Genomic DNA, 12,029 nt, shown 5'->3' with positions numbered 1-12,029 from the left:
CCACAAGATATTAATGTACATGCATAGAAATATAAAGATACACATATATACTCACATACAGACACACACAAGCATATACAGAGACAGACACTGAGATACAGGCAAACACAGAGACATGGACATACACAGAAACACATGCCGACATAGATGACTGAGACACACACCCCTCTTTTTTATTTGGGGTTCAAGCATAGCTAGCTGTTGCAGAGATAATGTCCTTCTTGGTGTACACAGATGATACTGCCCATCCTGGACTCAAACTCTGGCCTGGTCTTCACCCAGCAGCTCAGGCAAACTCTATGGCCAAAGACACGTGTTTCCTCCACTCCCACCTGCCCAGTTCTACCACTCACCTATCCTCTTCTTTAGACATTCAGGGAGGCAAGGGGTCGATGGTGGGGGCCACTCAACCAGGATTTTCCACCAAGACCATTAAAAGCGATTGAGGTGCTAAGCAATCTTAAATGTACTAGCTAGGGGCTCCTGAAATTTCAGCTTTCTGATCAAACATGAAGCACACATCTGGGCTTTGCATTCCTTTTATTTAGATCATCACAACAGCCCTGTGAAGTAAGGAACACTCATTACATTGTGGAAAAAAGAGGAGGGACCAGACCGAAGAGGCTACCTTTCACCCAGGGAATCAGTAGGCAGAGAGGGGCTCATTAGTAACCCCAAACCACCCAGCTTCCAGACCCAAGAGAGCAAAGTCTTCCTCATCCATGAGGTAATTTCCCATCCACCAACCCAGACTTTCCACTTATAGCCCCAGCACAAAAGCAGGGTCCCTGAGAGAGCACTAGAATCTGGCAACCCAGAGTCAGGCAGACAGGGACAAGATAAAGCCTCACTTCTGACTGAGGACCTTCATGAACTCCTCGTAGTTCACCTTCCCATCCTTGTCCACATCAGCCATCTGGATCATGTCATCCAGCTCCTCCTGAGAAAGATGCTGCCCCAGCTGGGTCATGGTCTGTTTGAGCTCTTCCACACTGATGTGGCCATCACCATTCAGATCAAAGGCTTGGAAGGCAGCCCGCATCTCCTCATTGCCCAGGGCCTTCGCCTGCTTTTTCATCGCTTCCAGGAACTCCTCAAAGCTGATGCTACCATCACCATCCTTGTCCACAGCCTTCATTAGTTGTTTCAGCTCTTCATCTGAGATATTCTTGCCCAGCTTCTTTACCACGTCACGCAGCTCCTGCAGGCTGATCTTGCCATCTTTATTTGAGTCAGCCTCATCAAAGGCCGCCTTGAATGCAGCCTTTTGTTCTGGAGACAGTTCCTTGGCCATGGCTGTGTTCCTGAAACCTTGTGAAGCTTCTGAGCTTGCTTCTAAACAGGTAGAGCTTGTGGTTCAGAGCTCACAGATGCCACTGGGATCTGCTGCAGCTTCTGTCAGAAGGCCGACCTTTAAGGTAGTCTTACTTGAGTAGGGGAACCCCCTTCTTTTCTGCAATTAGAGGGAGGAGAAAGGGTCCCCACCCTTCATCTGTCTTCAGGCAAGATCCTCCTCCCAGGGAGGGACACACCAGGCTGCAGACAAGAAATGCAAGATCTGGAGTGGGAGGGCCCACAGGATAATTCTGGTCATCACCATCACGGGGGCAATGGGATCATAGTCCTAACAACCTCTCCTGACCCCAGTGGCAGGTCAACCTGCATGGACATTGGCCTGGGGTACAGGTACCCTGCAACTTGTTCTCACAGATATCCTGACAAAGCCCAAGGGTTTAAGAAGCTGCAGCATCTCTGCAGTGACTAAGGCTAGAAAGGCACAGGGAAGGGTATGCAATCCAAAGGAGTGAGAGCTGAATTTGCTATTTCCCCCCAGCTCTCTGATATTTCCCTGAGGGTGGTGGTGGGAGCAGGTGGATGGAAGGGAGTATTGAATCAGTCTGGATGCAACCAGGGGCTTCATCAAATTCCCAGTCCAGAGAAGGCAACAGATTAGAGCAGAGGATGGAGTTCACTTCATTTTGGGGACCCTTTAGCTTCCAGGAAGCAAAAAAGCTTGGATGCATTCCAAACCATAGCCAGTGCTGAGATGCTGTTTGTTTTTGGATTTTTGGCACTGGCACTCACTACATAGCCCAGGTTGGCAGTGAATTCACTATTCTGCCTCAGCTTCCCAAGTGCTGGGATTACATAAATGCTCCTACCACAGGCGTGATTTTAAATGCAAGGAAAGGGCTTTTTATCTCCCTGCAAGTGTACATTCCTCCAGCTCAGGGACTCCTACTATTTTATTCTATTGCTAAGTCTAAGATTGTCTGTACTGATGTCCTTGGAGATGGGCAGCATGTGTTTCAATCATAGATGAGAAAACCACAGAGGTATGAGCCTCTTCTGAGAGTTGTCTGGACACTCAGAGGCAATGAATGGCCATCAAAGACCAGCCTCCAAGGTTTCAAGGGGCAGGAGGGTACAGAAAGGAACTGCTGTGATGAAGCCTTGGCCTCCCTCTGGCTTTATGAAGTGTTAACTCTAAGCATCATACCCCATGTGGAAACTCCAAGGGCCATGCATCTGAACTGCCTTCTGAAATGAAACCCATCCCTGCTTGCTATATGGAGCACAGGGTTTAGAACAAGTGTTTAGCCCTTAGGATGATTATGGCCAAATCCATCCAGGGGTAGAACCCATGCCTGTGAGTAGTTATTTGCCATGAAATCACCATAATGCATTTCTCAAGTAAGTCTACTCCTGATCTCCAGAGATTCCCTTTCTCTCCCTACCCGACCACTACCTGTGCTAAGAAGATGCAAAAAGAAATATCCCACTTATCTAACACTTTTTATAAAGACATCATGATGAAGGATGATGATCTCATCTTCACTCTGGAAAAGTACAGAGGCCCAAATAAATATTAAATAGCCTATTTCTCAATGAAACTGAAAACCAATATTGGGTGGAGTATATCATTCTAATCTGGTGATCAGAACCCTGCTTGGTAAGAGCCACAGGAAGGGTGGAGCTCTTAATTAGTAGATGCAATCCAGCTCCTTTATTTATTTTTAAAAGAAATTTGAAGATAACAATCTACATTTGAAATTTCCTTTTCTTCTTGTTTTATCACCAAGGCCTGTGATTACAATCCAAATGTATAATAAGTATTGTCTTATTATTTTCCTTTGATATTAAATAATAATTTGCAAACCATATCAGGAGTCTTGAGTTCCTACTTCCTGTCCCATCATTGATGCAGTACATTATGTCTCAATATCCTCACTATTAATTAGGATGATACATTCACCATAGCAAACAAGATTACTTAGAATCAAAGTATAAAGTCCAAAACCAACAGAAGATTCCATTTCTGTGATAAACTTCATGTTCTAGGAAAAGCTTGTTCTCATTTGATGTAAACCAAGAGAAATGATCTTCCTAAAGGTCCCTGTTTTCTTTTTACAACTTTCCTGGTTGAATTGAAAAATGATGTTGGTCCATTTTCAAGTTATAGATGAGTCTATCAGATCAAGGCCCTGAGTATTAGTGGTTGGACACTGGCTTTAATCAATGCCATTCCATGCATAGTGGGACTTACTTTAGAGAAGCAACTAGCTCTGTCCCATGGTGAGATAGGAAAGTGATCATTTCTAGGTGTCTCTTATAGTATGGAGGAAGAAAAGGAGTCTCCAGGAAAAGTTTCCATGACTTTTGACTACCTCTCCATCCTCTACCCACATGTAGGCCCCACTTCTTCTCCTAGGTCATGCTTACTTTTTCAGGGCATTCATGGACACCGAAGTAGTTTCTTCTGTCTTTTCATCCAGCCTCTTGCTCACTAAGGATGGGAGTCTCTTTCCCTTTCACTGTGAGTCGGCACCAGGAACAACCATATATAAGTGATCCAGAGTACAGCAGCTTCACACAATCAAACTAGGAGTTAAGAAAGGCAGTAATACGCGTTTGCTGCCAAAACCTAGTTAAGCTTAATTGTCTAATGGCTTAATGCACAACCGCCTGGGTGCAGAGTTCAGTCTAGAGCATGGCAGTTGCAATTGTCTTTCTAGTACATTTTGTCTGTACCACCTGTGAGGCTACCAGTATAACAATAGAAACAAGGGATAGCATTTATCCAGTGAGAAGCCCAAGGGTCAGGGGCCCAGCCACTTACTCCTGTCCACACATCCCCCTGGGGTGACTTGAGAAGCAAACTCGAAGCAGATTAGTTACAGCAGGGAAGAAATCTGTCCCCAGCTATTGTAGCTGTGACTCTGGCTGTATATGAAGGACACAAGGGAGGTCCTAAGGGTTATGAAGAACTGAAGCTGAATTGAAGAGAATGCAGTTTACTGATAAGGTAGAGAAAGGAGTGGGCCAGACTTCAAGACAAAAGGTGAAACAAATGTACCTACATACTTTCTAAGGATAAACATCAGGAACTGATACTCTACACTTTGAGGAAGTCAGAAGGAGCCAGTAGCCCAACCCTCTACAGGAAAAGACCCTGTTCTGCATTCGTGCCCTCTTGCTAGGTGACTCACTCCCTCATTTGATCTTGATTTAATCAATTATACCAGAGCAATTATACTTGTAATCTTATTGGCGCACCATAGTTCTGTGCCACCTCATGTCCACCTTGTGATTTCCCATTTTTCCCCACTTGACCTTCTTCTCCTTGTGGTTTTACTCTATAAAATCCCTAGAAAAGGAATGTCTTTGGTAACCCACTCAGGACCCCTTTATGTTTCTTGGAAAGAAACTATTTCTCTCAATAAATATATTCTGAGACAGAGCAAGAGACAGAGAGACAGAGAGACAGAGTTGTGTTTAGAAGGGGGAGAGAAGAGATCAGGTTTGTAGGAGGCAAACACTCTTCCCCAAGACATATCACTTCCTTTCTACCTTTCAGCTTATTATGTGCATGAAGATACAGGCTCTTCCTGGATAGAACAATTATGTATGAGGAGAAGGTGTCCTTTCATTTAGGAGAGATGAAGACCCTCCCCAAGTGTCAGGGAAAGAAGAAAGACCTCTCCCGGGATGCTGGACCAGTCCCTGAGGGTAGGAGAGGAGAGGCTGCAGCCATGGAACTCACTTGCCATGTAATGATAGCTTTGTGTGAAAGTGTTTGTGCTTGTCATGTGTATGTGTGTTTGTGTGTGTATATGTACATAGATATATACATATCTGTGCATACATATCTGTATGTGCATATGTAGTGATATTTGTGTGCCATGTGTTCATGTGTGCATCACGTGGGCCTGTTGAATATGTGCATGCAATGGACATGTGTGTTCCGATGTATGGTTGTATGCATGGTGTTGGAGAAGGTGGGGGTGGTTATTTTTCTGTTCTGGCATTTAGAAGGAATGGCTAAAGGCAACTTTTGTTTTCACATGATCTTGACCCCTGGAAATAAAATGCATACTCCAAAGCTCCCATTAGTGTTTGGCTAATGTGGGTGAAACACTACTAAGAAACCAGTCAAACGGGTCCTGGAGCCCAGACCAGTTTGGGACTCCTTTGGCTCAGATGACTTGCGGGAACCTGATTTCACCTGGCACCCGAGCCTTCTCCATGGTGTTGGTGTGATCTGGCTCCCCTGAGGACAATGAGAAGGCGTCTGTGTGGAGTCACTGTGTCTCTTCGCAACGTGATCCATGGGAGAGAACTGCGACCAGCCTCACAAGCTTACTGGCCTTCAAGATTTCCCCCCCAAAACCAGGAGTAGGAATGATGAGGAGTAGAAATGGTGAGTGTCTATGCTGCCTTCACAGAGAGTGGCTTCCCAACTACCTGTCCTAGTCCCCCCAAACACAGCTCCCTGTTCTCGCCAGTGGCAGTGACGCATGGTTCAGTCACTGGTATCAGGCAGCTGTAGGGTGAGTGCTGGCTGTTACATTTTCCTACCTGTGCAACCTTCAGCAAGCTGCTTCCCATCCCAGGTGTGAGTGTCCTACATTGCAAAAGGATATTATAAGACCCAGCATTTTGAGGGTGAAACTCAGTTCAGAGCTTGGCTTCAGGGAGCCCTCAGTGTGTCAGAGCTGCCAAAGGGTAAGTATTCTCACAGTAGCCCATCTGGTCATTTCAAATCCCCAGCCTGAAGCAAGATCAAGAAGCTCTTATTTCATCGATGCCACACATACCACCACCCCTGGATTCCATAGTCAGGCTGCCTAAGTGCCTGACACTTGGTTGTACACCATGTGTCCAGTGAACTGGGCAAAGGGACATAACTGACCGGAAGTTAGCCTGTGATGAGGATTCAGAAGTTGGAGAGCACTGTTCCCTGTAGATCCCTATGCAATCAACAGCACACTGGGAAAAGTGTAGAGGCCTTGCTCCCATGGAGATTGTTATGTCTGTGTGTTTTGAGGTAAGGACAGGCCTTTAGGCTGGTGAGAGGTGCTGTTTACTCAGTGCCCGCAGTCTGCCCAGGCTTGTCGGGGTAGTTGGCAAGAGCAGTCCTTCCCGCTCTTCCCTAGCACTGACACACCTGGGAACCTGGTGGGACGCATACTGCTCTGTGTCCCAGACTCAAGCAAGGCCTGTTCATCTGTCCTCTAACCATGTAGGACTTTCTGTGGGAGTGTTTTGAGTGAGGAATTTCTCCAGATTCCTTATGTATTTAACTCTGACTATCCAGGTATAGATCATATGTTCCGTTCCCTATCATTTAAAACAAATTAGGTGGCAGATCCTCCCAGTGGTGAAAGGTGACCAGTGTGACCCTCAGTTCTGTCACACTGTAGCATTATGCACAGACTTCAATGGGATTTGATGCCGTGTCTGGAACAGCCCGGATCTGCTTCAGTCTTTTAGGAGATCCTTCCCACCTGCTGGCCATGGGCCACTGTCACTCTCCCCTGGGTCATCTCTCAAGTGTGCCCTGTACTCCTCTTTATTTCACAGCTATTAGTCACAGAATTTAGGGCAGGATCCAAAGTTGCCAGGAAAAAAGAAAGTAACCAACTTTGTAAATCAGCAACTTTCATCTAAAAATCATAATAAATCAAATATTCTGAGAGTGGTGTTCAAAGCTTCAAATAAATAAGTTTCTGGACTCAGAAGTAAGGAGATTGCCATGAGCCCAAACACTGGAGAAACGCAGGGACTACCAGTACTCTGTTGGTTGCTGTGACACATACACAAAAATGTGGAGGAACTGAGATCTAAATAAACACAAGCAGATGGATGCCCAAAGTTAAATGCGAGCAGGAATATGTCTAAACAGTTCTGAGAGCCCAGGAGTTATAAAGAAAAAGGTAGACATGCTAGACTATATATATAATCTCTCCTCATTTGTGGGCTCTGGATTCACAGAATCTACTAATTGCCAATAGAAAATGTTTTTAAAGAATTGCATTTGTACTGCTCATGCACAGTGATTTTCTTATTGTTGTTCTATAAATAATACAGAATAACAACTATTTACATAAAATTTACATTGTATTAGGTATTGTAGGTAAATTGTACAAAAAGGTGAATGTTATATATTAGTAAATATATAGAAGTAGTTATATAGAAGTAAATATTGATAGGAGGGACTTAAAGCATCTGCAGATTTTGGTATCTATTTTTTTTTTTTTCTTTTTTTGGCTTTTGAGACAGGGTCTCGCTGTGCAGCCCAGGCTGGCCTTGAACTCATAGCAATTCTCCTGCCTCAGTCTCTTCAGTACTGGGATTACTGGCATGCGCCACCGGGCTCAACTAGATTTTGGTATCTTGAGGTGGGGGTGCTGGACGAATCCTCCAGGGATATCAAGGAATGACTGTAGAAAAAAATGAAGCTTTTTCATAAACATTCTAGAAAGAAAGAAAAATGATAGATCTGAAGGAAAATGATAAATTATGAAAGATTTAATATTCAAAGAGTGCCTTTAAGTTATTAAAAACTATAATAATTCAACAGACAAATGGACCAAGGATATGAATAATAAGTTCACAGAAGAACAAATTCTAGTAGCTAATAGGTTTGGCAGTATAGAGAAACAATTAAAATAATAATGAAATATGACTTTATGTCCAATCTGACTGACAAAAATTGAATTAGCTGAAATATCTACTGGAAAACATATAGGAAAGTTAATATCACCTTACACTGTAGGTAGAAAGATCAAATGTAGCTTTTTCTAAGTAGTTGGGCAGTATATCACATTAACACTAAAAATGAGATTACATGATCATGAGGAAAAGTTTAGGATGTTAACAGTGATTCAGAAGGTACAGGAAAGGAAGTGAACAAGATGCGAAAGACTGTAATTTATATATATGTATAATATATATAATCTCAAAATATATATATATATATATTCTTAAAATATACAGTGAGTATTTAAATAAAAAATGTTATAGTAAAAGACATTTTACCATTAATGCCCCTTGAAGTGTTTCCCCTTCCTTCTAACACGATTAGCCACTTTCTGAAGCACTTCTGAACGTCATCTTTCAAGATTATCTTTACAAGGTGTTATTAAAAACAAAACAAACAAACTTCATGTTGTGGCTAAGTCATCCGGCAGAAAGGCAGGCTTGGGAAAACATTACAATGTGTCCTTATCCACCTTATTCACTGGGTCTGCCACTGCAGTATCTGGATTTTCCCGAAAGGCAAACATTTTGAATCTGTTCTTTGGGACATCAAGACAGCTACGACAGCACAACTAAAGACATACTAGATGTGTGTGTGTGTGTGTGTGTGAATTTGAATAAAATATTTTAAAAGGCTTTTGTTTTAAAGTATCTACCTTTTTTATAATGGTTCCTTTATATTTTTTTCACAACTCCATGCCTCAGAAAACTTTCATTTTTAAGAAAGAATGAAATCAAGAAAGGCATAAATAAAACTGGCTGAATAAAACTAAAAATGTTGGTTTTCCATTCCAGGGGTCTTGTGAAAGAAAAACATCTCATCTCAAGACAACAATTGAATTTCTTCTACCAAGGATATAGTTCAGGGGCACAGTGCCTGCCTGGCAAATGCAAGGTTGTGAGTTTGATTCTGAGTACAAAAAAAAAAAAAAAAAAGGAATTTAGTTTTCCTAACTGCATCCAACAGCTTTGCTTGAGTAGTCAGGGTAGGTCTTTTTGGGAGATTTAGACCAATCAGACAGGAGGGTTGGGGAAGATGGTCCCAGACTCCACTACCATGTGAGCCCCCTAAGAAGGTTTCAGCAGTAGTCTTTTGTTCCTTTTATTTTAATGATATGCAAGGAATCATCTTTTTATCTTCTCAAAGTTAATGGAACATGATCAAATGTTGATTTTTTTTTTAAGTTTCAAGTTCTGTGCCTTTTAAAAACTCTCCTGGGAAACACTGAGAATATCATGGCAGTTTCAAAAATGTTGGGTAAATAAATATGCTCACTTATGGGGAAATTCTTGGTCTGTTGAAGGAGCAAAGCACAGAATGTCTAGGGTTTACACGGGCGTGTGGGAAGCTGTCTGACTCTTCAGTCCCAGAGTAGAGCATTTAAATCATAATATTATTTGTTGCATTCCCTAGGACCTGGAATTCATGCACTTGACTTTCAGAAAACAAGTTTCTGTGTCTCATATGCCAACAGTGGTGAGGACAGGTTCCCTGGCTATGAACTAGGACCACATTAGCCTTTTTTTCATCTGATTAGATGCAGACACTTCTTTGCTGGAATGAGGCAGTGTGGCTAGAATCATGGGATAAATTCTGGGGAAAAAGTAGACCTCAGATATAAGGCATTTTCCAAAAAGTCAGTCAGAAACAGTGCTGGAAAATTGGGGGAGAGGTAGAGATTACTTTTTTTACCCTCCACATCAACATGGGACCTTCTGTAGGAGAAGCATTTTCTATGGCCTCCTCTTCTGCTATTCATAGGCCAGGTATGATGGAAGATGCTTTTGAATCTTTCATTGTTTAAAGATCAAGAATGAAAATGCGTCTTGTCCCCAGATATGACAATAGTACTTGAGAAAGGGAGAATGAGAGCTGGCCAGAACTCTGTCTTGGTCTTCAGGGGACTGGGTCCTTGAGAAAATCTCTTGCCCAGGAAGCAGAATAGCTCATTCTTAAGTTGGCCCTATGACTTACTACTCTCTTTGGGCCTTCGGAGAAACAACAGTTCTCTGGGTTTTTGCTCTACCAATTGTAAAAGAGACCAATAATTCTCAGCCTAGATACTATAAGGGACTGTTGTGAAAGTTAAATGGAGAAATGCCGGTGGAACAAATCACATAAAAGTAAAAAGTTGATGGTATCATCATCATGTTTAGTTCAGTCTTCTTTATCTTCTTTCCTCCAAGCAGAAGGTGAGAAACTCTGGGACAGCTGACCATTTCAATAAATAAAATGATGGCTCAGCCCCAGAGGTCTTATAAATTTATTATCTCCTGTTCCAAGACTCTTTATAATACAAAGGGTACAAAGCAAGGAGACAGTGATCCTTGGGTCTGATACGAGAAAGATGTTAGTATGTGTGGTCATGGTAGAAAGGAAACAGAAACTGTTCATAAGCCTAAGAACTACAATAGCAGACAGGGTTGAATGAGACAATATTTTTGCCTGATGGTACTTATTCTTCCCTGCTTGCTCCTGGGGACCCAAGCCTAGCAGAGACAGAGGGCACTGCCTTCAACAAATGGGAGCAGTGAGACCTAGGAGATAGTGCCTTCTCATTGCACCCAGAGGACAGCTCAGTGCTTACCCTGCTGGCACCTCAGCAAAGCCGTTGTTGCCCCATTACTCCTGGAGATTCAACAGCTTAGTCCTTCTCAGCAGGAGGCCCCTCCACATGACAATTCTATGGGAGAGGTGGACATGTAAAGTCCCTCTCATGGAGTCTTGGGAATTTTCCATGATAAACCTGTTCTGCAGAGACTCTCTGACAGTCCCCTGGGGCACCCAGACCAGAGCAGGTCCAGGCACACCAATTTGGCATGGAGCTGTGCCCTGGGCAAGACTGTGTTTACAGTAAGACAAGTCACAGTGTACCCTGCCCTTAAAGATTATTCTCCAAGGGAAGCAGAGAGACAGCAAGTATGGGGTTGCAAGCAGATCTGGCCATATATTGAATTAAGTAGGGGCAAGATATATCCCAGCAGGAAACTAAGTAGCTCAGGCAGAGCCTGCAGTGTCCCAGGGCCTGAGGGAAGATCACCCACCCCCAAAACACCTGCTGCCTTCAAACTCAAGTCCTCCATCACCTGCTGTCTCTGTATCACTCAGCATGACCTCCCTGGTAATGGAACTGATCCCCAGCGTCCACCTTCAGTCCTTCCTCAGCCCATCCTCTGCCTCCTTCTCTGTCTGTGCATCCAGATGACGGCAGTTCCTCCTGGAAGCAATTCCATTCCCTCATGTGTTGGTCTTCCCCTCTTCTATCTGTTGCACTTTGTACATGACCTCACAGCCTTTATTGCATCTTGTAGTGGAGTTTCTATATACCTGTCTGTGTCGTGGCCTGGCTTGAGACTAGGAAGAATATCATCTTCATAACATGATAGGGCTGAATCCTCATGTAAAGAATGCGTGAAAGTGTCCATGACCAATGACCTGGGTGTTTCCTCTATAATCCTGTTAGTGAGGGCTGATCTCTCCACAGATAATGCGTTGAGCGGTCAAGTAAATTATCTAGTAACCCAACCAGGTTCCCAATCAGGTACATAGCAGGATGCCTCAGCCATGTGGAGGCTGGGTGCATAGGCACTCTGGAGCTGATATTGGGGCTCCAGACTCAGCAGCAAGAAAAATGCACCCAGCAAATGGAGGTTGTTGGTTCCAGGTGAGAGGTCCCTGATCTAAGCTCGTGCTCATTTCAAGTGGACATGTTTAATGTCCTTTCCTTCTATTCCTGCAGCCAGTTCCAAGACAGCTGTTATGGTTAACCACACTTTAGTGACTGAGAACTGAAGCACAGAGAAGAGGTACTGAGGTGTAGAAGGGAAGCTGGGGTTGAAATATGTGCGACCTGACTTGTGTGCCACCTGTCACACACTGGCGGCCTTATGAGTGTAAGCACATTTTCATGTGTGTACGACTCCTGTTCCCAACCAGACGTCTGGCAGCTCTTGGTCACCCTTCCATCTTCCCCTGCCCCATCACC

At 43.6% G+C, this 12,029-nt stretch overlaps 1 protein-coding gene across 1 annotated transcript; it reads right to left on the bottom strand.

The window, feature by feature from the left end:
- Positions 1-523: 523 nt before the first annotated feature.
- On the bottom strand, positions 524-1,404 carry LOC100728625 (calmodulin-4). Its single transcript, XM_003473427.3, has one exon. It carries the CDS (start codon positions 1,292-1,294, stop codon positions 848-850), a length of 447 nt encoding a protein of 148 aa, XP_003473475.1. The 5' UTR covers positions 1,295-1,404; the 3' UTR covers positions 524-847.
- Positions 1,405-12,029: the final 10,625 nt, after the last annotated feature.

The sequence above is a fragment of the Cavia porcellus genome, unplaced genomic scaffold, assembly GCF_034190915.1.
Source record: "Cavia porcellus strain 051 isolate PalLab524CR breed Dunkin Hartley unplaced genomic scaffold, mCavPor4.1 scaffold_13, whole genome shotgun sequence".
NCBI lineage: Eukaryota > Metazoa > Chordata > Mammalia > Rodentia > Caviidae > Cavia > Cavia porcellus.
This window is presented reverse-complemented; position numbering and strand designations above follow the sequence as displayed.

Excerpts from the sequence above, each read along its gene's own strand:
- LOC100728625 (XM_003473427.3), bottom strand. The coding sequence starts at position 1,294 with ATGGCCAAGGAACTGTCTCCAGAACAAAAGGCTGCATTCAAGGCGGCC.